Genomic DNA, 26,146 nt, shown 5'->3' on the forward strand with positions numbered 1-26,146 from the left:
TGTCGGAGTGCTCCCTCCCTGTGTTGCAGTGCTCCCCCGCTGTGTTGCAGGGCTCCCTCCTGTGTTGGAGTGCTCCCCCGCTGTGTTGGAGTGCTCCCTCGCTGTGTTGCAGGGCTCCCTCCCTGTGTTGCGGTGCTCCCCCGCTGTGTCGGAGTGCTCCCACGCTGTGTTGGAGTGCTCCCCCGCTGTGTTGCAGGGCTCCCCGCTGTGTTGGAGTGCTCCCACGCTGTGTTGCAGTGCTCCCCTGCTGTGTTGGAGTGCTCCCTCCCTGTGTTGGAGTGCTCCCTCGCTGTTCGCTGTTTGGTGTTTCGCCCCTGCCCCCTTCCCTGCAGATGGACTGTTCCCACATGAGCTGAATGCTGCCCCTCCCCTGAGTCAGGCCAGCAACTTCACTCACCGTTCCCTGCACTGGGGGCTGCTTGCATGGGTGGCTTTTGCCACCCAGCTCCACTGACTCTGGGACCAGTAGGTAGATGAGGCTCTTCGTGCTCCTGAGCCTTACGAGCCTTTGGCCAGAAGTGGCCACAGTAACTCCTGCTTCCCAGGATGAAGATGAAGGGCGATGGTGCGTGCAGGAAGTTGAGAAGCGGTGAAGTATGCATGCACATTTATTCTTCCTGCTGTTCTTTCATTTTACCCCTGGGGAGGGCCCCTTTATTTTACAGATGTGACAGCGGAGACCTAGACAGTGTCCCACAGGGCCCACCCCCTTGGTCCCCTCCCTGGAGCTGGGCACTGGGGAGCCCCCCACCTCCTGGCTGAGTCCCAGGGTGCTGTCCCTGTGGCGCTGGCTGCCCCTGGAGCTGTGCAAGGAGGGCCCTGCAGTGGGCTGCAGTGAAGGGAAGAGGGCCTTCCCTTCCGCTGGTCTCCTGTCCTGGGGGGAACCTACCGGCCTGGGCTAGGGGTGGGCCTCTCTCTCAGTTTCCCTCAGAGGGCAGGGCTTCTCGAGGCAGATGCATGCTCTTCTGGATCTTTCACTATTTAGCTCGCCTGCGATGGCCAAGGCAGCCGCCTGAAGCACCTCTGGACAGGAGGCCATGAGGCAAGGTCTTTCTTGCTCCGCTCCTGACACGCTGTTGGGGCCTCAGCTTCTCCTTTGAGTCACTCCTGTGACAAGACCTAACAAGCTGTTTGCAAGGTCTCACTGATCGGGGGCAGGGAATTGGAAAGCAAAGGAATCTTGAAATTCAAGCTGGTTTTTAATCTATTAGCTTTTGCGACGGAAGAATTTTTGTGACCTTGATGGCGAATCTCTCTGTTGTTTTCGCCTGTTCCCTAGAGCCAGGAGGGCGGGAGGGACCCTGCTTCCCTCTAAGTAGCTGTCTTCTGGGTGTGCTTTGGGGTCCTGAGGTCTTCCTCTCTTAAGAGGACTGACTTCTTATTGTCCTTGAGACAGAATTCGTCCTCTCTTTAGATTTTAGTAATCTCGGTTTCTACATGGGCTTAAATTCTGTTTTTAACAACTCTGTTGTGGCATAAAGAAAACTTCCCTTTTTAATTGAGGTATACTGTGCATAGAGACAAGTAGACACATCAGCCCAGTGATTTTTACTAAGCAAACACACGATGTCATCCTTCACTCAGATCAAGGAACGCAACAGCATCCCTGCATCCCCCTCCTGCTCCCTGCCCAGGTGCTTAAGCCCCAGGAGTAATTACTTGGGACTGCTAACACCAGAGGTCGGCTTTTCTTTCAAACTTTAGATAAATGGAATCATACCCTATGTACTCTTCTGGGATCTGGCTTCTTTTATTCATTATTGTGTCTGTGAGCCGTTGGGTGTGGCCATCAGTTCATTCTTCCTGCTGTCCAGTATTCCATTGTGTGAACATACCACATTAGATCCATCCTACTCTAGATTTTCAGGCTGGAGCCATAGTTTTCTATTCCTGGTCTTGTCCATGTGTTGGTGAACACGTGTACGTCTGTCTGCTGGGTATATCCCTAGGAGTAGAATTGCTAGGTCATAGGGGAGACGCTGCCATACAGCTCTCCCAGTGGCCATACCGGTCCACACTCCCACCGGCAGTGAATGAGAGTTCCTCTCCAGCGCTCCAGCCCTGGTTAGTCTTTTCCAAGTTGGCCCTGCTGGTGGAGGTGTAGGTGGTTATCTCTTTGTGGTTTAAATTTGCATTCCCTTCCTAACTGATGCTGTTGAGTATCTTTTCATATGTTTATGTGAAGTACCTGCTCAAGCCTTTTTGCCTCCTGTCCATTTTTGTTGGGTTGCCTGACACTTTTTCCTATTAATTTCTAGGAGTTCTTTGAGACCTGGGTAAGTGCTTTGTTCTGTATATGTATTGCATTTTCTCCCCTTCTGGGCCTTGACTCTTCACGCTTTTAATTGCATTCTTTGGTGAACAAAAGAAGTTCGTTATTTTTATGTAATCCAGTTCATCAGGGTTTGTTTGTTTTTTTTTTCCCTGAATATCTTCTATGGTCTGCTTAGGGAAATAATTGCATACTCCTAGGTCATGATGACATTCTCTTATGTTATATTCTAGAAGTTGGTTTTTTTTTTTTACATTTTTTAAATTTAAATTCAATTAATTAACATATAATGTACTATTAGTTTCAGAGATAGAGGTCAGTGATTTATTAGTCTTATATAATACCCAGTGCTCATTACATCATTTGCCCTCCTTAATGTCCATCACCCAGTTACCCCATCCCACCACCTCCCTCCCCTCCAGCAACCCTCAGTGTGTTTCCTATGATTAAGAGCCTCTTATGGTTTGTCTCCCCCTCTGGTTTCGTGTTTTATTTTTTCTATTCTACAGGTTTTGTTGTCTTACCTTTCACCTTTAGATTTCCAGTCCATCCGGAATTTTTTTGTAAGATTTTATTTATTTATTTATTTATTTATTTAAAGATTTTATTTATTTATTTGAGAGAGAGACTGAGAGAGAGAGAGCATGAGAGGGGGGAGGGTCGGGAGGGTCAGAGGGAGAAGCAGATTCCCTGCCGAGCAGGGAGCCCGATGCTGGACTCATCGATCCAGGGACTCCAGGATTGTGACCTGAGCCAAAGGCAGTCGCTTAACCAACTGAGCCACCCAGGCGCCCAAGATTTTATTTATTTATTTATTAGAGAGACAGAGCATAAGCACGGGGAGCTGGAGAGGGAGAAGCAGGCTCCCTGCTGAGCAGGGAGCCCAACTGGGGCTCCATCCCAGGACCCTGGGATCATGACCTGAGCCCAAGGCAGACACTTAACCAACTGAGCCACCCAGGTGCCCCCAGTCCATCCGGAATTTATTTATTTTTGCGTGGTGTGAGGTAGGCATCAAGATCCCCCCAATGTGGATATCAGTGACTCAGCACTATTTATTATTTGGCACTTGTTTTTTAGAAAGAAGACTGTTTTCTTGTGAATGGTTGGCACGCAGCATCCTTCATAATACTGCTGACCTCCCACAACATCTTGATAATCATTGTAGTTATTATGAAAGTAGTAAGAGTAGTGGTTTTCTTTTTTTCCTCCCTTTTTGGGGATGTTACTCAGTCCAGCGCAGTAGACGGGCAGCTCCTTGTAGGCAGGGACAGCTCTTAAACTTTTTTTTTTTTTAAGATTTTATTTATTTATTTGACAGAGACAGAGATAGCGAGAACAGGAACACAAGCAGCGGGAGTGGGAGAGGGAGAGCAGGCTTCCCGCTGAGCAGGGAGCCCGATGCGGGGCTGGATCCCAGGACCCTGGGATCATGACCTGAGCCGAAGGCAGACGCTTAACGACTGAGCCACCCAGGCGCCCCGGACAGCTCTTAAACTTATCTAACAAAGCATTCAGACATTTCCGAGGGCCTGTGGCAGTGGCCCCATATGGGGTATTCTGTGTCCTGGACCCTGAGCCCCCCAGGCTTTGTGTGCCACCAGAGGACTTACGGTGGGCTTGCAGGGAAGGCAGGGACCCGCCACGCCAGTTCCTCCAGAGCCTCTTGGCCCTGCTGTCCAGGCCCCAGACCAACTGACCAGGGGTGTTCTGACTAGAAATCTGAGTTGCCTCAAACAATTGCTTCTAGGTCACTTGTTTCAGCCTTGAGCTGTATGTTGTAAATGGACCGCTGTAGACATCTGGGCCAGGATGTGGTTGATCTGTAGTACTAAGTATTGTAATGCAGATTCGAAATGCAGTTCATGTTCTTGTTTCAGGGCAAAATGTGACCCATGTTTCACCTCAGGATAGCGGGGAACACTTCCCCAGCCCACACCCACACGCTTCCCCACATGTCCCTCACATGTTCCCCGCACGCCCCCAAGCCATCTCCAGTGCGAGTATGGATACACATACCTGCCCACTCTCCAATCCCCACACACCACACAGCCACTCCCACTACACGCCCAGCCCCCAGCACCCTCCACCCACACCTACACATGCACACACAACCCCCCATACTCCCAACCCCACCATACCCTCAGCAACCGCACCCCCCCCACACACACACCCGAAGCAGCTGGGAGGGGCTTGTCTTTCTACGCCATTGCAGAGGTCCAGGAGTCCCCGCTGGAGAGCTCCATGTGGCTCGGCCTGCTTCCTTCGGGGCCCTTCCCTTAACCCCAGGTGCCCTGGCTTTTCCCTGGGTTTGTTTTGGAGGGAAGCAACAGCTTGTACTCTTGAAAGAATTCCAAGAGGAAAAACAGTCACTGTGGTAACGACGCCCTGTGGGGAGTAAAATCCACACTCCAGAGCTGTTTTGAGTCGGCTTCTAAAGAGCCGCTCTGTCTAGAGAAAATATGAGTGGCTGGAGCTCTGCCACTCAAATGTCAAAAAAAAGACATTTGTCCTTTCAAGGACAACCCCTCCCTCCTGCCTCCACACTGTGTTCTGGGCGGGGTACCACTAGATTTCTTGTAGGTCACTGAGTCCTAAAGAAAGTGCACCTGTGTTTGCTACCTGGGTGAGGAAGCCATCAGATGAGAGCAGAACTTTCCTGCCTTGAGTCCAGGAGCCCGGGACTGGTCAGGAGTGGGAGAGCGCACTGGGCTCTCTGGGGCAAGGAGTAGGTTACTGAGCCCTTTGAACCCTTCTTGTGCATCCTGTTGAGTGCCTGCTCTGTCCCAGGGCCTGTGAAGAGCTTGGGGACTGAGGTCAGCAAGGGCGGACTGGGGCTCAGTGGGGAGACTGTGGACTCGCGGACCACCTACTGTAATTATAATACAGCGCACTGCGGTATGCTGGGGAGGGGTATCCTAGAACTGTGAGCATCCTGGGGATGGAGGGCTAGTGGGTGCACTTGTACACAGTAGGACAAGGTACACTGCGTAGAGGAGAGAGCTTCTGAACCCGCTGTGAATGCACTGACCCCACTTTATCTCCTTGGTTAGCTTATGGGACATGTCCCCACTTGGGCTCTATGCCCCAGGCTGCACAGCTCTTAAGATGGAGCCCGATCGGGCGGGGGTTCTGAGTTTCTCTGAGGAGGGACTGAGTGCAGGGCATGGAAGGTGATAGCTCTTTGGAGGCATGGCGGGGCAGAGCAGGCAGGTGGGGAGGTAGTCCGAATTTGGGAAGCCCACCTGTGGAAGCCCCCTGCCTCCTCCAGGGCCCCCACATCCTGTGGCTACCCTTTTCTGATTTGGACTCACATTTTCTTTTTTTTTAAAGATTTTATTTATTTGACAGAGAGTCACAGTGAGAGAGGGAACACAAGCAGGGGGAGTGGGAGAGGGAGAAGCAGACTCCCCGCTGAGCAGGGAGCCCAATGTGGGGCTCGATCCCAGGACCCTGGGATCATGACCTGAACCGAAGGCAGGCGCTTAACGACTGAGCCACCCAGGTGCCCGGACTCACATTTTCTTCATGCATGTAGGATCTGCCCTTCGAAACTGGTCCACCCAAGGGCAAGGGCCGGGTCGTCCCCTGGGTGACGCTGGTGGCCGCTCTGGGTGAACTCAGGGAAGGGAAGAGGCATTCGTGTGGGGATCTGCTCTGTGAGCCTTTTTGCAGTGGGGTGGGGGAGTGAGCATAGCTTGGGGGGTGGATGTCATGGGCCTCATGCAGAGGGCGCAGGCCTCATGCTAGGCTCGCCTGTCATCACCGTCATCACCATGGCTGGTGCCTGCCCACTGAGGACCTACTCTGCAGGCCATCGCACAGTGCTCCTCACACCACTTCCACTCTCGTTTAGCAGCTCTGTGCAGCAGAGTGCGGCCCCAAGAAGCTTGCAGTCGCCCAGGTCCACCCCACGGCACAGCCCAGCACGCTGGTCACCCAAGTCCACCACATGACGCTGGTCAGCACCAGGCTGCTTCCTTGTGCGCTTCTGCCTTCTCAGCCCCTCAGCCCCTCAGCCCAGCACAGGGTTTAAAAAAGTACACTTGGCTTCTTGAAATATGTGTAGGTGAGGATTAAAAGACCTTGTTTAAGCAGTATTTCCTCCCACAAATAGATGTGCCAGTTCTGACTTGTAGTTTAAGTTTGGTTCCAATTAGGATTTTATCACTTGTGGATCACACCAGCGAGGAGACAACTGTCTTACCTTTACTTCTCCCCAGACTGTGACACTCCAAGAAGCAGCTGATCAGAGGTTAAAATAGCTTCTAGTCTCCTAGAAGCCTCAGCGCACTTTGTTGCTCTGTGAATTTCTGGCTTGCTTGGGAATTGATGCCCAAAGAATTTGCTTTTCCAGCCTGGGCGCCCGTGTTGGGGCTCAACTCCATGTTGGGATGGAGGGATGGGGAGACGGACCCCAGGCCACGTGAGCTCCTGGCTTGTGTCAGTGGTTGGCCTTTGTGATGTACTTCACGGGGATGCCAGGGCCAAATAACAGTTTACACCCTGCGCCCAGCTTCTCCATTTGCAAAGTGGGCATCAGAACTTGTGCTCTGCTTGCATCCCAGGGTCTCCCTGTGGATCCAATGAGCTATGGGACCTAAGATGGCTTTGAGCCTTGAAAGCACTGCACATACTTTGCTCTTAGGTTATTGCTATAAAAGGTCACGTGTAGCCAGGGTACTTAGTTGCGAGCAACAGAAATCTGTTCTGGTTGGTTGGTTGGTTGGTTTAAAAAAAGAGAGAGCCAGGGGTGTCTGGGTGGCTCAGTGGTTAAGCCAACTCTTGATTTCAGTTTGGGTCATGATCTCAGGGTTGTGAGATGGAACCCCGAGTCGGGCTCTGTGCTGGGCATGGAGCCTGCTTAAGATTCTCTTCCTCTCCATCCCTCTCCTCCCCTTCTCTAAAAAAAAAAAAAAAAAGAGAGAGGGGCACCTGGGTGGCTCAGTCTTTAAGCATCTGCCTTTGGCTCAGGTCGTGATTCCAGAGTCCTGGGATCGAGCCCCTCATCAGGCTCCCTGCTCGGCAGGAAGGCTGCTTCTCCCTCTCCCACTCCCCCTGCTTGTGTTCCCTTTCTCACTGTGTCTCTCTCTGTCAAATAAATAAATAAAATCTTTAAAATAAATAAATAAATTTTAAAAAGAGAGCCAACCTTGGAGGTCCGCAGCCAGAAAGAAGCCCAGCATTTCTCAGAAGTGGCTCAGTGAGGAAGCCCTACTGCCTCCGGGTCCGAGACCCTGCAGCGGGCTCCTGGAGCCGTCATGCCGCAGCTGCTACCAGAGAGTGGCCCCCCGTCCTGCCCCGCTGCGAAAGCGAGTGTAGGGCACTTTCAGCCTCTGTACTTGCAGCTGGCTCTTCCTTCCCCAAGCCTCAGTCAGAGCTCCCCAAGTAAGGGAGGGGTGCAGGCACGGGGCGGCCCATATAATGCTGGGCACTCGGGTTCCATCTCCTTCCTCCAGGGCTGTGGGTGACACGGTAACCTAGACAGACCGGCCCCCTTGAAGTCAGGAGACCTGGGGTCTAGCGCTAGCTCTTGCCCTTCTTGCCCTGCACACTTTCCCTGGACGTCCTGCTGCCCTCGGGATGTTTCTGTTGTGTGAGCGCTTTCTCCGTGTTTCTTCCCACCTTGCCTGCTCTGTGTCCAGAGCCCTCCCAGGTCACCACAGGAGCCCTCAGGCAGCTTGGTGTGGCCTCGACAAGGTCCCTTCCTCCCCTGGGTCAGCCTCTGTAAGAGGAGGGATGTGGTCCGACTCATAGCCTCCTCAGTTGGACAGTGTGGTAGAAGCGTGACCCGGGGGCAGGCAGGCTCTGGGAACATTCAGACTTCAGGTCTTAGCCTGGAAGATTCCAATTTGGTAGGTTCTATTTATAACACGTTCTGTGGGCCACTGGATCTAGTTCATCCCATACCAGATGTTATTTGAGGCCTTTGCAGCCCTGACAGTTTGTGCGGTTTTTTTTTCTTTTCTCATTTGGTAAGAATGGACGTGGTCACACTTCTCTGGCTCTTGTGCAGAACGCATGCCCAAACCTTATTTGCGAGAGTTTTAGAAGCATGATGCAATCAGAAAACCTCGGCTTAAGTGCTGACCTATCTCTTATCAGCTGTGGGCCATCGAGTACGTCCCTGAGTTGTTCTGAACAACGTTGGCGGCTGGGACGACAGTAGGGACCCCGGGGAAGCCGGGCGGGGGTGGGTGGGGACAGAGGCCCTGTGTGCGTGAGAGGGAAGGGTGCTCGGCTTTGTGAGCACCACATGGCACTGCAGGGGGACGGGGCTGTCCCTCCGCCCAGACTCACAGGCAGCTTCCGTCTGCCGTCCTGGGGCTGAGAAAGTGACTCTCTTGACCCATATCTGACTCGTTTCTCAGCGGCTTCAACCTTGCCCTTCCCTTTCTGGTCCTTTCCTCATGCTCTCTATAAATAACACTCTAGTCCCGCTGTCGCCCCCTCCCTGCCTGTCTTCTGGCTTTTGCCGGCTTCTCAGAGCTTTGGGTTTGGGTAAAGTCGGTAGCCCCTGGGGCAAGCCTTCCCATGCGGGCTCCTCCTTTCCTCTCCACGGACACAGAGCTCGGGCTCCGTATACCTGCTCCTCCCAGGTACTCTAGCCCCCTGCCCTGCTCGTTCTGCCCTCCCCGGACAGTCCACACTTCTTCCGGGTGAGTTAGGTTTCATCTTGTCAGCTCGTAGTCACTGGGCATTCCCGCAGCACCCTGGAAGCCAGGGCGCTCACTTGGGACGTGCTGTATGGTGACTCTCCGTTCACCTGTCTGCTTCCCCTTTCATCTGCCCCAAGCCCCCTGAGGGCCACAGTCATGGCTTCATCACCTTTTTGTCCGCCTGATGACAATATTTGAATGAAGAAATGAAGCAACTGGACAGGCACATGGATTTGGGAGTTGGCTGGGCTGAGATTTTTCTCAGGGAGAAGCCGACTTGCCTTTCCTTAAAAGTCTGTAGTCTGCAGCCAGACCCAGCAAGATAAACTTGACTGGGTACGAAGTCTATCCAGACTGTGAGGTTTCCAAAATCAGTTGTTCAGGCACGGACTGGGGGCAGTTTGATACCTGCCCATGAGGCAAAGAGCTACACACCTTGTTGATCACAGGCTTTGAGCAAGCCAGTGGCGTCACATGGATAACAGGAGCCCTGATGTGGTCCTGTTGTTGGTGGCTGTCAGGGAACGGTTTGGGGACCCAGCACTGCTGTGAATGGGCACATGGGCCTAGTGTGGGGGCGGGGAGGGAGAAGGGTGTGATTTTTCAGGGCCACTCACTGGGGTTTTCAGTCCCTTGCTTGCTATTTCCCTTGGATCCAAGGATGGTGAACATGCTATAGATAGGTTCCCTCTTCCCTCTGGGGCTCAGGCGGAGAATCCCGTCCACCATCCAGAGTTCACGTGCAGGGGACGGATCTGTTGAGGGTCAAGACACCAGCCACATGTCTTCGGGACCAGAGTCTCTAGGTGGCTGTTCCATTCCCCAGAACTGGCCAGCTGGGTCCCCCGTGCGGCTTCCTGACTCCAGCTGTCCACATTGAGGCCACGGGAAGGGGGTTCCAGGCCAGCCCCAAAGTGCCACACGGGGCTGACTCCTATTAGGGCGGGGGGTTTCTAAGCTTCATGGGCCTTACCGTTGGCCTTTGTGACTCGGTTGCCCTTGCTGCAGCTGTGAGCTTTACCATGGTGAGGAAGTCCTGGTGGTTGCGAGTTCTGCTTTGTGGCGGGGCAGGGTGAGAGGGTGGGGAGGTAACCTCATCGTTCACCATCAGTTCGTTTCTTAACTGAAATTTTTGTCCAGAACGGGGAAGCTGTCTGGCCTGGTTGGAGGGCACTTGACCTCCATTGTAGCTGCTGGTTTGGCTGCTGGGCCCAGTCCCTGGCTGCAGACGGACGCTGGCATGTGCAGGCCTCAGTCTCCCCTCCCCCTGCCCCGCAGCGTGCTGGTCCTTTGGGTTTCGTGTGTTTTTAAGCTCAAGAACAGTCACTAAACATTGACTGGGCTGTGTTGGGCCCCGGGGGGCCAGCCGTGGCTTCCTGCTTTCCCGTTGAGCCAGGTGAAGGTCAGGAGAGTCTGTTTAGGGTGTGAGTAGTCAAGACAGTGAGCCACAGGCAACTGGGTTCCTCTAGCTGCTTTTGTTTTCAGATCATTTTGTTATTAAATCATTTTGACAGCAGAATGAAAGGAAATGGAAAAAATACTACCCACAGTCATGTGTGAGCTTGTGAAGTTTTGGGCCACATAAGTGTCGTGTTGGCATGGTTTGGCTCATGGCTGTGTGCGTGGGCTCGGTGCCTCTCACGGTCCTGGGTGTTCTGTGTCGTGGTGCTGTTCCTGTGACCACACAGGCCAGGTGCATGAGCACGTCGGACTCCCCTCGCAGTTCCAGTTCTCCCTGTTAGGAGAAATACAGCTGTGAACTCCTCTCCGTGCATCGCTCTTTTATCTCCTTGTGCTTTGCTGGGTTTGAAGTTCCTGGCCCAGAGATGGCCATACCTCAGGCTCCTGATGGTTTGGTCATGTCTGTCTGAAATGATGCCAGGAGGAGATGCGAGGTCGTGTGATGCTGATGCTGACGTGCCGTTCGACACTGTGTGTTTGAAGTGGGCGTGGGAGCGTGGCCAGAGCAGAGGGCTGGCTTCTACGGGGGAGCAGCCTAGGCTTGACGCTCACCCTGTCCTTTGGACCCTGGCAGCCCAAGCTGTGTGACTCTGGGTGGGTTACTTACTTGCACTAGACTTCTGTTTTTCTAATCTGCGAAAGAAAGAAAGCAGTGCTGACCTTACTCGATTTTTTTTTTTAATTTGAGGGAGAGAGAGTGTGAGCATGGTGGGGGGGCGGGCAGAGGGAGAGGGACAAGCAGGCTTCCCGCTGAGCAGGGAACCCAAGGCGGGACTTGATCCCAAGACCCTGAGATCATGACCTGAGCTGAAGGCAGACGCTTGATCTACTGAGCCACGCAGGCGCCCCTAGGTTTTTATGATGCTTAGTTAAGTAATGATTACTTCAATTAATTGGATAATCAATTGCCTGGCTTACTGTTATGAGCACTGTTATTACAGGAAATACAGCAGAGCAGGGATGAATAACAGTGGGGGCCAGCCCTCCTCAGAGCTCCCCTTCTATCGGGAAGTCTTCTGATTTGATGGGCCTAGTTAGATTTGATCCTTACCACACCCCTAAGAAGTTGACGCGGTTGAGATTTTTGCCCTCACTCTACAGGAAAGAAGCAGGGGTGCGGGGGGGGGGGGGGGGGGGGGGGGGGGGGGGGGGGGGCAGAACAGACAACTCAGTGGTGAGCACGCAGATGGATGTGGTAGAAAGACCTGCGTGTGTGGCAGCAGGGAACTGGGTGGGCTTCTCTTGGCTGGGTTCCCAAACCAGGGGGAAGGCTAGGGCTCTGACACGCACAGACCTGAGTTAGGTGCCACTGAGCCTCAGTCCTCCCGTCTGGGAGGCCTAGTGATGCCTGGTGTATGCAGCTGGTAGGGATGAGAGCCTTGTCTGTAAGGGGACGAAGCAGCACGTGTGTCCTGCCTCCCCTGGGTTGTCCTCTCCTTTGCTGGTAGTCCAGCTGCTGTTAGGTGCCAGGTGCTGGGGGACAGCAACGGACAGGCCCCTCAGAGCCTCCAGTCAAGGAGGGAAGACAGATGACAAAATCGTGTCCAGGTAAAATTGAACGTCTGGGACAGTTCTCAGTGGAGGGCTCACCTGGGAAGAAAGCCCTTCTGCTGAACGTGGGTGTAACCTTCAGGCCACAGGGCCGGGAAGGGGCTGAAGCTCACCCGCCGTCTGTCTGCCTCCGTGCCGTGTGGTGGCGTGTGCAGAATGAAGGCTTCTGTGGGGAAGCCTCGCGCCCGCGGTGCCCGTGCTTCCAGCCTGGGGCACTTGTCCCTCATCCCCCAGGGAATCGGACAGGTCATTCTTAATTTGAGCTTCAATTTTTAAAAATTGCACATTTGTCATCTGCAGAAACTTGGCAAAAAATAAAGCACTGTTAGAAAAGGATGATGTCTTCCGTTCCCAGGCCACTACCTTTTACAGTGTTGGGGAGCGGAGCAGTCTCTCTGCGGGTTGGACTGACCGTAACCCGTCCTTTGCTTCCCAGCCTGGATCTGGGCCCTGGGTCCTGGGTCCCTCTTAGGTCTGTTTTGGTTCCTAGACCTCAACTGGCTCTCCGCTTTCTTGTTTGTTTGTTTGTGGGGGTGCAGGCGGAGCAAGGGGTGGGGGGTGAAAACAGAGGGACCAGCTGGTTCCCCAGTGTTGTGCGGTGAGAGGCAGGGTTCAGGTCAGGCCCGTTGCCGTCGGACAGCAGGACCCCAGGATGCCAGCAGGCTCTCGCCCACCGTGGGTGTCAGCAGGGTGTCTACCCTGCACCCAAAGGTGGACCCAGGTTCCCTTCTTTTCAGTGTCCCCGCTGAAGTAGCACCGGCCCTGCTCCACAGGGGAGGGGACAGAGAGGTCCTGTGGCTTGGCCTGGGCACCAGCTCTGATAAGCTGTGGGGGTGCAGTCTGGGCCAGGCTGGGCCTGCTCCTGGCTGTGCTCGGCCCACAGTGTCCCCTACAGGGAGGGCCCTGTCGGAGCTTGGAGCCTTGCTGGCAGCCCAGAGCAACTGGTCCAGGCCGGCTGTGTGTGAGGGAAAGTGGGGGCACTGGTCTTTGCCCTGCCCTCAGCATGACCTTTCAGGGGCTTCTTTCCTGCTGTGGATGGTGGGGGACCACGGGGGCCCTGCCAAACCTCTGTACTTCCCCCCCCACTCCTTGAGGTACAGGAAGGTGGCACTTCCTTTGGAGAGCCTCCCAGATACCCCCCCCCCCCCTGCCCCCCAAAGAACTCCCCCCACCCCACCCCCACACCCCCGCCATGCTGTTGACACCTTCCTTTTCCTCCTCGGGGGCACTACCCCCTTGGGAATCTGAAGAGCTGTGGATTCTTACTCCAGAGAAATGAGCCTTTTCACACCTGGCCTGTTGTGTGTGTCTGACCGTTGACCTCTGGGATCCCGTCCATGGCCCCAGGCTAAAAGTGCCCCCCCACACCGGGTCTGTGAACACTAGGTGCCCTCTGTTCTGTTCTTTTTCCTCCTCGGGACCTGCTGTGGCGTTCCCTAGCACAGGGAGCCAGTCAGTATTTGTGAACCAGTAATCTGCTGGAGGGGTTACGTGCCGCCTCCTTTGAACACAGCCCGGGCCCCAGCTGTGCTTGCGCAGGACCAGCAGCAGGCTTGGCTTGGCCCCCCCCCAACCCCCCCCGCCCCGCCCCATGCAGGGCGTCAGCCGCCATCCTGCAGCCAGGCCAGGTGGTGGGGCCTCTGCGGAGGAGCCGGCCCTCTTCTCTGCTGCCGGGGACACCTCACTGGACCCCTGGCCTGTGCTTGCACCAGCCTCCGTCAGACCCCAGGCCTCCGCCTGAGCCCCGTCCACCTGAGAGCTGTTGGGCCCTTGCTCCCGGTCCCCGGAGCACTGCCACCTTTGTGGCCCCAGACGCCTTCTTCTCCCTGAGTCCCTGTCAGAACCTGGAGTTGGCCGTCTGACTCCTCCCTGTCCCCCAGAGCCTTCGGGCACCCCTTGTTCTGTCGCAGTGCCACTGGCCTAGTTCCAGGCCCTTATCTGAAGGCCTTATCTCCAGCTTCCCTATGGTTCCCCGGCACTTTGTCCTCTCGGCTCAGAAGCCTTTAGGGAACGCCTGCCCCGCAGGAGAGCAGTGACTCTCAGCCCTCAGATGTCGGTCCCCACCCTCCCTGCTGGATGCTCGAGTCCAATTCTCGGTGCCGCGCTGAATGTGGAATCAGAAGATCGGTCCCCCTGCACAGATGGTCAGACACATCTTCTGAGGTCTCCGTGAAGCAGACTTTGTGGCGCTGCTTGTCTGCTCTCAGGATTGATGAAAGTGAAAGCTTATCCTGACCTGTCAGCTGCAGGCAGTCTGGGCCTGCAGCCCTGCGGCTTCTCCACAGCCCTGCCCTTCCGGCCCTGGCCCCATTCTCCCTGCCCTTCAGGGGCTGCAGCCTTGTCCACCGGGCTGCAGGCTCTTCTCCTTCCTCCCTGGCCATTCCGCTCTTGTAGCCGTGCCGTGATACAGGTGACAGTGTCTGTTTTCAGAGAAGAGGAAACCGAGGCCAGACAGGTCAAGTAACTTGTCCAAGGTCACACAGCAGGCTGAAATGGAGCTGGGCTTTGCCAGGCAGGGTCCGGCCCAGAGCCTGTGAGCTCCACCACTGTACCAGCTGTAGGTGGGGTCAGGCTCGTGGGTACAGATGAGAAAGGCAGGTACCTGCCCTCGAGGGACTCCTCACCTGCTGAGCAGAGTGGACATATAGGCCAGGTAGTCTCTGCAGCAAACTGAGTGCTGGAGACCCCGAGTCGGGGGCCCTGCCAGGATCATTGCCCGGGAGACTCAGAACCTCCCTCCCACCCTTTCCCCTCACTCTGGGCAGTCGAGGACTGCAGTGTCTGTGCCCAGGTGGTGGCATTAAGCCCCGGGCTTATCACTGCATCTTCAGGGTGAGTCAGACGCTGGGTGCCTGCCCTGCCCCCTAAATGCCCTGGGAGCACAGCGCCTGTCCTAGCCGCACCCGACAGGAAGTCCCTCCACCCGATGGGGGGGCTACTCTGGTTCTGAGGATAGGCAACAGGGTGAGATTGTGAAACCTGCCAGGTTTGTCCTCGGCAGCATCAGTCCCTTCCTGTCCCCCCTCACCCCCTTCCTGTGCCTATCTCGCCTTGACTTTTCCCCACCCTGGGCCCACATCAACCGGAAAGGTGCAAGCTGGGGCCAGCTTCCCTTCTTCTCAGGGGACTAGGTTTGGGCCTTATTCTTTTTTGATTGTTGACCAGAAGGGCCATTTCCATGAACGGCTCGCCGGGCATCCCCAGAGCTAATGAGGCATGTTTGCCTGGGCATTGGAAAGGGTTTCTGTACCTGTGAGTTCCTGTCGGGTCTCCAGCTGCTTCAGTTATGGGCTAATGGTAGGGGGAACTTAGATCAGAGATAGGAGTGTCTCTCTGTGAACCCTTTCCTGCGTCCTTGTTTCTCTTCTGGAAGGAAGAAACCTAGGCAGCAGCTCCTCTTGGGATGAGGGAGGGGCTTGTTCCTTGTCCCCTCAGCTCAGGAGCTCCTCCTTCAGCACTGCTGTGCCCCCGAAGGCACTTCCCGACCCTCATTTACTCTTAACCAGCAGCGGGCTGGGACAGGTCCGGGCCGGGAGTAGACCGTCGCACCTGGCTTCTGGTCTCCCTATCTCCCATGACTCCCCTTCCAGGCTGCCACTATGCCCTTTGAGAGTGTTGGCCTTGGCTCGGCTAAGCCCGCCCACAGCCCTGGAGGAAGGCCTTGTCAGCCCCCTCCAACCTTGACCTCCCCCAGTCCTGGCTGAGCCAGCCTTGTGGGATGGCCCCACAGGTCTGGACAGTGCCCTTACTCTGCTCTCATGGCTTTGTACCAGGCAATTACCATTCTTTAGCTGCTTGGTAACCTCCTGTTGGACATTCAGAGCTGAGTTTAAGGGTTACCTCCTTCTCGACAACACCTTGGCAATCCCTTGCCAATTCCCCAGGTGTACAAAACATGGAACAAAGTCTTCCTAACCACACATGGCACAGAGTTACGTTTTCTGAGTCTGTTCTTTTAAGTAGATTTGAGATCCTTGAGGGTAATGTTCTTGTTTCCTTTATCTCTGTGCCCAGGGCGGACCCAGCGCACAAAGGGGAGCGGAGTTACGAGGGAAGAGGGACCCAGTCTGCCTGGATGGGGAGGGGAGCGGGAGGAGAGGCAGTAACTTCCCTTCTCCCCCCACCTTCTGCATTTCTGATGGTTGACTAGAGTTTCTCATGGGGCTCAGACAGCAAATATGGATTGATGTGCTCCCCCCATTCCCTGCAGGGGTACTCAGCTAGTGAGCGCTTCTTCTGGAAAGGGACTGAGGAGCAAACACATTGTTTAAAACACCAAGTCTGGAATGTCCCAGAATTGATAAACCTCTGGCTGGTCTAATATTTTATTACTTTTTTAAGTAAGCTCAACGCCCAACATGGGGCTTGAATTCATGACCCCGAGATTAAGAGTTGCATGCTCTGCTGACTGAGCCAGCCAGGTGCCCCTCCAGCTGGTCTAAGAGAAAGAGAAAAGACAGAGGTTGTCAGCGTCAATGGATATCATTACAGATCCTACAGATGTTAAAGGGATAATAAGAGAATGTTATAAGCGGTTTTATGCCAATACATTCAGTAACTTAGGTGAAATGGATACTCCTTGAAAGATACGGATTAATGAGACTGACTCAGGACAAAATAGAGAACCTATAGAGCCCCATATCTAAAATCTCACAAAGAAAACTTTGGGCCAAGATGGCTTCACTGAAGTCTTACCATAGATTTAAGGAAGAAGTAATACCAATCTTGCACAACCCTTACTTTATTTGCAAAAATTTGGTTTCTGGCAAAAGGATTTCAAACAGTATCAAACAGCTCAGTTGGTCTCTGTTTTGGGCAGGGCTGTTCTGAGGCCCCTTAAGTCTTGCATCAGAGACCCCTTCCCCCTGCAGGCTGTGGGAGGCATTTCCAGGAAGAGGCAAGAGGACCCTGGTCCAGGACGTGGCTTTCCTGCCCTCCGCCACCACTGTTTCCAAGAGTTTGGCTCTTCTGGAGTTGGTGGAGAGAGTAGTTAAATTGGCAAACAGTTGGTGAAGGTTGTCCAGTCCACGCCAGGAGGGGTTCCAGGAGATGCCCCCATACTTGAGGAAGACATGAAGAACTTGAGGGAGGCCTGGATATGAACAGGAATGACCACATGCCTGGGCCCAGAGGAGTGATTTGCCTATTGTCTGGGAACCTCAGAAGGCTGTGTGGAGGAGGTGGCCTTTGAGCTGACCTCCAGAATTGGTCAGAGAGTGGGTTTTCTTCGGGGTTATGAGAATGGGCATATCAGGATTTGAGAGACAGAGGCTACGGTGTCAAGGTATTCTGGACAGGGGCGAGTGTGAATGGGCTGTAGGGCAGGTGTTGGGGCCTCATGAGGCTGCCCCTTGAGGAGAATGGCTGTTGTCCTGAGCCTCTGGGGAGCCAGCGAGAGCTTTGAGCAGAGGAGCAGTGTGATATGACCAGCACCTGGGATGCGGATGGTAAAGTGGAGGGAGGCTTAGGGGAGGTGGAAGAGGAAAAGGAGGCAAGTGCAGCAGGAAGCTGTGTTCTCCGGGGCAGAGGGGCAGCCAACTGGCAGGCTGGCAGGCAGGCACGGCGAGGGGGGGAAGAGCTGGGGGCTGGGTTGCGGTGGGCACCTGTGGCGGTGGCGAGGGAGAGGGCAAGGACCGGAGAACAGGGACTGGGAAGGAGGGAGAAAGGTGGGAAATTTGGGGAAGGGTGTGTGGGGGGGGAGGGGTTAAAGCAGTGAGTCAGATTTAACTATCTCGGGGCGGGTGGGGTGTCTCCAGATTGCCGGGGATGCTGTGCCCCTCAGGCCCTGCCTGCCCTCCGAGGGTGTGCGCCAGGGCCTGTACCTGGACTCGGGCTGGCTGCAGCCGGTCAGAACCAGGGCTGAACCGTGGGGGAGCCGGGGAGAGGTGGCTGGGGTCAGAGCTGTTTTTAGAAACTGAGTGCCACTCTTCATACACTCTCTCATCTCTCTCCTTGGTGAGAACACTGGGCAGGGGTCGGAAAGACCTTGATCCACATCTGCAGTCACCATGGATGGGCTCTGTGGCCTTGGGCAAATCTTTTCCCTTTGCCTGATGGCCGTTTGCCAGGCTCCCTGTGGGTTCAACTGAGGACCTTCCATTCTGGGGGCCCTTTGAGGCCCTTAGGCTGGGGTGGGCCATGAGGGTGGTCTCCACCTCCTGTCGCCATCCCACGTAATGAGTATCATGCCTTGGGACCGAGGCCAGGATCACCCAGAAGCTGTTTCCCTGCTCACGAATGCTCACTGTCCTGTCTGAGTTGCTGTTGAGCGTGAAGCCTGGAGCGCACCTTGTCCTTGCGTTTCTGTGGCCTGTGTATGTGTTACCCGCCTTCTGCCCCACACGCATCTCTTCATCGTTCCTGAGCACCTGCTCTTCACACAGCAGCCCAGGCCGGTATCATCCTTAACCTCACGCTGTGGGCAGTTAATGGTGCGGCCCACCCACCAGACTGCTGGGCATTTTTGTAAAATGTCACAGAGATAGTTGCGTGTTTTCTCATTTATTAATGAATAACCAGCCTGTGCCAAGGCACTCGAGTGTCTCTGGGACTCCAGGGTGGCGGTGGTGGCGGTGGCTGCCGAGAAGGGGCTCGGTGTTTGCAAGGGACTGGTTCCCAGAGGCCGGTCCTGTCGTCCGCACCCTCCTCTGCCAGCAGGTCCAGGTTAACAGAGCCCTGTGGAAAGATGCCTTCCTGGGGGGTTTGCCCACCAGCTCACGTTGGGGGTTGGGGAGAGCTGAGCCTTTCTCTGCCCTTCCACCTCTGTCCTTACTTACCAAGGGGAGGCAGGCCATCTGGGAGCCTGCTGACGGGCAGTTGGGAAGGAGCTTTTTTTTTTTTTTTTTTTGACTGTTCAGGCTCATGGCTTGCTTAATCCACTGGCATTTCGTCAGGGAAAGGGGAGCGTGTGTCCGTTGGGCCTCCGTGGAAGGTCCTACCCAGGCTCCTGCCGCCCTGGAGGCCACACCGAGAACCCTAGCTTGTTTCTCATTTAGGAATTTGTACTCTGTCCTCCCTTCCCTTTTTGGCCATCATCAGGCGAAAGCCTCTCTGCCCTAGGGCTTGCTTGTCCAGCGAGGTGGCCAGGCCCTTAGGAAAGGTCCTTCTGCCAACAGGTCCCCCAGCCTTTCCTCTGGCTCCTCTTGCCTTACTTAGGACCCTGGGCAGCGCCCTCTGAGACCAGCCCCACCTGCCTTGACAACTTGACCAGCATTCACCTTCACCAGGTCTGCTACTCCAACCACCTGGGTGTTCTGCAGACCACACCCACCTTTGCTCAAGCTGCGCCCCCCCTCCAGGAAGGCCTTTCCTACTCCTGTAACCCCTGCATTCTCTCCATCCCTCCCCACCCCACCCCACAGAACCATGTTGACCTCTCTCACGTGGCTGCCATCACTTGTTCCTGCTGCCTCGTCCCTGGGACTAGGCTGCTCTGGACTGAAAGAGCAAGGGCTTACCTTGATCCGCTCACGTCATAAAAGCATTTCGCTGGACCAAACGCCTCTGTGCTGGTTTTGGGGGGGGGGGTCTCCTTCCCTGTAAGTGTGAGGCCAAGAAATGGTGGGGTCTGGTTGTTCTCAGGTGTCCGTGATGATCACTGTTAGGAAGGGATTCATAAAGCAAATGCCACTCTCCGGAGGCAGCTGTCAGTGGTATAAACAAACTTGGAGGAGAGTTAGCGCACAGAGCTGTCTTCCTTAAAATTTATATGTCAGCTCTGGCTCTTTCCTTTTGTAAACTTTTTATTTAAATTCAATTTAGGTAACATATACTGTGTTATTAGTTGCAGGGGTAGAATTCAGTGGTTCATCAGTTGCACATAACCCCCGGTGCTCATTCCATCACGTGCCCTCCTTCATGCCCGTCACCCGATGACCCCATCCCCCCACCCCACTCCCCTCCAGCAACCCTCAGTTTGTTTCCTAGAGTTAAGAGTCTCTTACGGTTTGTCTCCCTCTCTGATTTCATCTTATTTTATTTCTTCTTTCCCTTCCCCTACGTTCATCTGTTTTGTTTCTTAAATTCCACATAGGAGTGAAATCATATGGTATTTGTCTTTCTCTGACTGACTTATTTCTCTTAGCATAATACCCTCTAGTTCCATCCATGTTGTTGGAAATGGCAAGATTTTTTTTTTTTTTTAGTTTTTTTCTTCTTTTTTTTTTTGTAATCTCTACCCCCAACATGGGGCTCGAACTCACCACCCTGAGATCAAGAGTCGTATGCTCCTCCAACCGAGCCTGCCAGGCACCCCTGTAGCTCTTTCTTACGTTGTAGCAGCCTCCCCATGGCAGCGCCTTACTGATGTCTCAGAACGCTGCTCCAGCCCGATGGTGAGAGGCACGTTGCAGCCAGTAAGGAAGGGCACAGTGACACCCTTGGAGGGCCGGTCCCGGCAGGCTCGGAGACCCTGGAGTGCCTCAGCACGTGCGTCGAGAACACGGTCATGCATGTGAGCACATACATGGGCACACACCCTGCATGTCTGTCTGTCCCCAGGGCCAGTCCGATCTTAGAGTCAGGGAGAGAGGCCAGGAAGACACTTGCTTCTGCAGCTGGAAGCAGCATGGTGGTATCCTCTGTTGCGGCCCCTGGTGTCCCTGGAGAACGAGTATGTTGTGCCAGGTTTGAGACTTACAAAGAGATGGGGGGCAGGAGGAAGACAAAGCAGATTTAGAAGTTTTTCCCATAGAAACTTCGAACTAGTTCGCCTTCTCTCCATCCCCTGAATACATGGCAGGAGTCTTATTCTCAGCTTGGTTCTAGTTTGAGTTATTGCTACTCCTTAAGGTAAGCAAGTAGGTATTCCTAGAGAGGCCTCTGGCCTGGAAGTGGGGGCCAGGAGGCCCGAGCTTTTGCCCCACCCTGGTCGCTGGTGACTGCCCTTCCCAGCTGAGTGGGTGGCTCCATCCAGACCCATTGAGGGGTCACCGACCACCTGCATTTCTCACCACTCAAACCTAGCTCCTCCTGCTAGTGTTCTCTGGGGGTCACCGTGGGCCTGGCCCGGGCTGGGGTCACCGGCTGTTAGGTTTTGTGGGCGTCGTGGGGGGGGAGTTGAAGGAGGGGCAGTGAGGCTCCAGTGTTGTGTACCCCTTGGAGGCTGCAACACCAAGCTGCTCCTTGCCAGGGTGAGAGGCTCCTGAGGTGTCCCGTTCTTCCCCAGCTCCCTGGGCATCAAGGACTGGAAGTAGGAGCATCCGTCTGAGCGAGTGGTTTTCTCCCTTCCTTTGCAGGACAAGGAAGACGGGGAGCCCAAGACCAAGCAGCTCAGAGAAGGGGAGGAGGAAGGCGAGAAGCACAGGTGAGGCCCGTGTGCAGCTCTCTGTCATCCCACCTCGATGTTGACACTCTCTACCCCGTGCCTCCCCCACCGCCCCATGGCTGCCTTGTGCAGGCATGAAAAGCTCACCCTTCTCCCCAGCCGGAGCCTTCTTTGCTCCCTTTCCCCCACTGGCCAGCCACCTTTTACTCAGCCACCCGCAGTTTCTTCCCGACCCTCATGAAGGCTTATCTCCAAACCACTTGCGTGGTGTGGGTCCACTGCACCTGCAAAATCAGGTCCAAACCGTGCCTGGCGTGGTCACTCTGCCTGGGCCACCTGGTCTCGTCCAGCCCCTTCCGGTTCCCCGTAAGCCCTCTGACCCTTTGGAGTCTCCTGATGGCATCCTCTGTGTGTGCTCCTCCCTCGGGCTGGATTCCTTGTCCTCTCCTCTCCGCCTTCCATAGCTCGGTCTTCGTGTGGAGCTCAGCTCTGAGCCTCCGCTGCTTCCTCCCTGTCTGTGCTCCCCGGCCCCCTCAGGAGGCCGTGGAGAGTGTTTCTCTTTGCCAGATCCTGTCATCTGGTCGAGTCCACTTCAGTTGCCTGAACACGGTGCTCTTCCCTGTGATTGCGGGCACACAGTCTCCCCTCGCCCCTTCTTGAGGGCTGGCACCTCCACACAGCTTGGGTGCTGCTTTGCATCAAAAATAGCTGGGAAACATTTGCAAATCCGAAGTGTGGGGTGGGCAGGCGCTGTGTGGATGGTCTTTGTGAGCTGGGGAGAACCTTCCTGTTCGCCCAGCACTTCCACACCAGAGTTCCGGGGTCTTGTGCCCTCCCTCCCACGCCCAGTCTTGAACTCGGGCCACAAGGGCCGCGGGGGAACTGTACTTGGGATCAGACTTGGTTTCTGAATGGACAGGTCACCTTGATGTCCTCCGTTCTGAGCAGTTTCCTTCAGGCTCAGGGCTTGAAGGTGTCTGCTCACATGGGGTTGTGGATCTGGATGTCCGAAGTAAACTTCCCTGGACGGGCTGTGCTTTGAGGGGTACAGCAGGAGGTGGAGGACCCTCCCCGGAGGAGGAAGCAGGACTTCCTGATGCCACTTAACTTTTCCAGTATGCGTGGAACCTTCCCGGGTGCCGGCCCCTCATCGGGAGCTGATCTCACAGGAGATAGGGCTTTTTCAAGTCCACAGGGTTGTGTGTGTGTGCTTGTGTGTGTTCGCCTGCATGACAGTTTACAGAGTGGGTTCACACCGTCCCCACAGGCAGCCCTGTAGGGTCCTTGCCACCTCACCTATTACCAGAAATGGGAACAGCTCTGTGCTCAGTGGTGGTGCTGGGACCCCCGCCACCCTAGTGCTGGGCTCTCTGCTTTCTTGTTGGGTCTGGCCCCCTCCACCAGCCCCTCAGGGGGCCCTCACCGATGACAGAGATGAAGGCCAGGTCCTTGCTCTTTTGCCAAGCAACCCCACTTGTGTGGTTTGGGGGTGCATGCCTGCACAGTTTCCCCTGTTCTGTGGGACCTGCTGGGGGGACCTTCGATTTTCTTCTGGCTTGTTCTTACTTAGATTCTCGGTCAATCGCTGGCTAGAGCCTTGAGTCCTGGTTTCTGGGCTGTCTTCGCTTTGCTGGGAGGTCCCTGCTCTCATCCCCCTCCTCCTTGATGAGAAAGAGAAGGAGCATTGGTGAGCAGATGGGTGGGTCATACGGTAGAACACTTGATTGTTGAGCCATGGGATTGAATCTCAAACGCGGTGTCAGTGGAGGAAAGAGCAGGCTTCGGAAGTGAGAACACACAGGGCAGGAACGTTTATATATATATTTCAGAAACCCACATGATGATAGAGGTGTTATTCGCTCCACAAGCCCTGGCTCAGTTGGTTGTCTGATTTGGCTTGGAAGGCGGCAGAGGACAAAACACAGTCCCTGCCCTCATGGGGCCGACGCTCTCTGGAGGCCGACAGACTGGACAGAAAAACAAGTGTGTGGGAAGAGGGCATTGAAGTGGAAGCTACAGACATGGGACCATGCTCTCCGCCGTGTACCCACTCCTGCCCTCAGATTAGCTGCTGGGAATCGGGGAGGAAACAGGATTAGGGAAAGGCTGTGACCAGCCACAACATAGGATTTCTATAACAAAAACGGGGGAGTGGGGAGGAGCAAACCTGTCTCAAAAACGGCAGAGTGTTGCTTTTGTTGACTTTGGAGGAAGTGAGCACAAGTGTTGTGTTATTCTCTGAATGTTTCTTTGTGCCTGAGAGATTTCATCACGAAAACAGTGTGAAAAAGAAAGAGGTGCAGGGCCCCAGGTTCCTCTGCCGGAGCTCTGGGTAAAAAAGCCCCCGTTCACCTTCTAGGCCTTAACGAGTCATTTGTGGCGAAGCCCGAGACCCCCTCTGAAATCCCCTGCCAAGCCCGCCCATCTGGACCCGTGGGGGCGGGTGGGGGGGGTTGGAGGGCCTGCTCACAGCAGCCCAGGGACCAAACCCGTGGGGCACTGGATGGAGTTCTGCTTCAGCTCCTCCTGTTCTTCCACTTTTCTGACCCCGCCTCGGTTAAGGCTGGGTGTGTGGGGGCCGGGTCTGGCCTGGGAATCAGGAGCTTCGCTTGCGTGGCCGTCCCTCTGCTGCTCAGTCACTGCCTCGGTTGTCAGGAAAGCCCGCCTTAGCCGGGCGTGGAGTTGTGCAGGAATTTGTAGCGCCCCAGGAAAAGGGGGCTCTTACCTTGAACAGGCTTAGAGTGAAGGTGCTGCCTGGATTATTCGGGAAGGCAGGGCAGAGCCTCAGTCCCTGTACCAAGTGGCCAGACCCTTGTGGGTTTAACCCCAGACTGCAGGGTCTAGGGCTGGGGTGTGGGCTTTCCAGGAAGAGCCTGAGGCAGCTGACTCTGTGTCTGTCATAGCAGAGAGGGGGCCTTTCTCCTCATCGGTTCTCCAGGTCTGGAAAGGGACTCCCAGCAGGATGTTTATGGCTTGGGAGCAGGCTCCATGGAGCCCCTAGGCCACAGCCCCTGCCATGGCCCCCTTTGCCGATGGGGGGAAAGGGGCAGCCTTCCAGCTCCACTGAGTTGGGGGGCAGGCAGGGATGACCTCTGAGGCCATTTACCAGTGAGCATCTTCACTTCCTTGGCTCCTGGGAGGTAAGAACAGTCTGCTTCGGTCCAGGTCAGCCCACACTGAGCCCAGGTGCCAGGTGGGCACCCCTGTGGGCACCAGCCCTTCTGAGGTGTCCTGAGAGGAATGCAGGGCCCACTCCAGGCTGCCTTCAGCCAGGGGCAACAGGACAAGGCCTCATGGAGAACCTTCCTTTTGAGTTGGGTCTGGAATCTTAGTGGGTAGGATTTGGGCAGAGAAGGCCCAGAGGTGTGAACCAGCAGGGTGAAAGGGAGAGTGGGGTAACCGCTTATTGGGGAGGCATGCACAGACACCCTCTGACCCATGGCTTGGAAAGCCCAGCGTGGGCTTTGTACGGGTCACTGGAGCAGGGAGGGAGATTCAATGTGGCCCCGTCCGCGCTGCACAAGCTTGTGGGGCAGCCCAGCCCATGTCTTCGGTTGGTGATGAACTTCCCAGAAGTTCCTCAGGCACTTTTGTTTACACCAACAGGACTGAGCAAAATAAAAGTTGAGACAGTTCTTTGTGCAACAGTGGGCCCCAAAATTGTAGAAACCAGGCAGATGGAGAAAGCTCGGGACTTGGAAGCAGCTCTGGGTGTGAGGCCAGGCCTGCCTGTTATTAGCCTTCTGGCCCTGACAAGTTACTGCCTCAGTGAGCCTCACCCGAGTATCTTCGACTAAAGAGGGGGAGAAAGATAGCAGCTTGCTTCCCTGATGAGTACAGCAAATACGTCACTTTTTATCTGGCAAATGCTGGGCTCTGGGCAGAAAGAAGACACTTTTAGGCCCTCCTGAGAGAGTTGAAGGACTCCAGACACATGTGGAGAAGGCAGAACTCTCACACAGGCTGTGCTCACTTTGCAAATTGGGGAAACAGCAAGGTCGGTGGATGAGAGAAGAAGTAAAAGTACCTGTGGCCAAGAAATGAATCATTAGGATCGTTTGTGGGACCTCCCCTCCTTGATAGAGTTCATCCTCAGCAAAGTCATTGAGGAGCGTCGTTTTGCAGATGCAGTGTGGGGCCAGGGCAGGTGGCTGAGGAGACGGGAAAACCCAGCAGGATCGGAGGCAGGCACCCTGGGACCTCGCCCCTCACCAGCCATGCTGGAGAATCCCCATCTTCCTCTCTTCCCATGCTGCTGCCCATTTGCCTTAAGGACACTTCTCAGAATCTTAGCCTGTTCCAGTTCCTTTGCCTTTCCTTATAAACTCTAGAATCGGCTTGTTAGTATCTATAAAAAAGCTTGCTAGGATTTTGATTGGAATTGCATGGAATCTGTAGATCCACATTCCTTCTTAAAATTTGTATGACTCTCTCCAGGATAAATCCTGCCCTGTCCCCATACAACCAAATCCCCACTGGGGTGAGGAGTCAGTGTCCCTTGAAGGTGGACCAGCCCAAGCCAGACCCTGTGGGAAGGAAAGACATGTTTGCCTTCCCAGAGGGGCCCGGCTTGTCATCTGGGCTGGATCTGCCCTCTTCCAGCCACCCCTCCCTATAGCTAACTTTGAGGGGCGTCGGAGACTTCTCTCTAACACAGCCCCCGCTTACGGCCTTGGTAAGATATAGCCCGGCAGCCATGGAAAGGTGGCCCACAGAGAGGGGCATTTCTGTTGGCTGCTTTTGTGTTTTTTTAAGGCCTCAGTCGCTTCCTCCTGATGGCAAGTCAGCTGATACATGTGCCACGGAGGGGTGTCTGGGGCGGGTTTGTGGCTGACAGTCACGGCCACCCTGGCAGGAGGGAGGAGAGGGGAGGTGCTGCACACCCTAGTGGGCAGGGGGCAGGGGAGCGTGTCTTGTTAAGTGCTTGAACAAGCAAGC

General features: G+C 55.0%; 1 protein-coding gene across 4 annotated transcripts in view; it reads left to right on the forward strand.

Moving 5' to 3' along the window:
* Positions 1–26,146, forward strand: part of CCDC12 (coiled-coil domain containing 12) — a 58,855-nt gene that overhangs the window by 16,584 nt on the left and 16,125 nt on the right. For all 4 annotated transcript variants that reach the window (XM_034997284.1, XM_034997287.1, XM_034997288.1 and 1 more), the window contains exon 3: positions 21,180–21,247. In XM_034997284.1, coding sequence (XP_034853175.1) covers positions 21,180–21,247 — 68 coding nt within the window. The remainder of the gene's footprint in view (positions 1–21,179; positions 21,248–26,146) is intronic.

Source organism: Mirounga leonina, unplaced genomic scaffold (genome assembly GCF_011800145.1).
Source record: "Mirounga leonina isolate KUSES-001 unplaced genomic scaffold, KU_Mleo_1.0 Mir_94, whole genome shotgun sequence".
In the NCBI taxonomy this organism is placed as follows: domain Eukaryota; kingdom Metazoa; phylum Chordata; class Mammalia; order Carnivora; family Phocidae; genus Mirounga; species Mirounga leonina.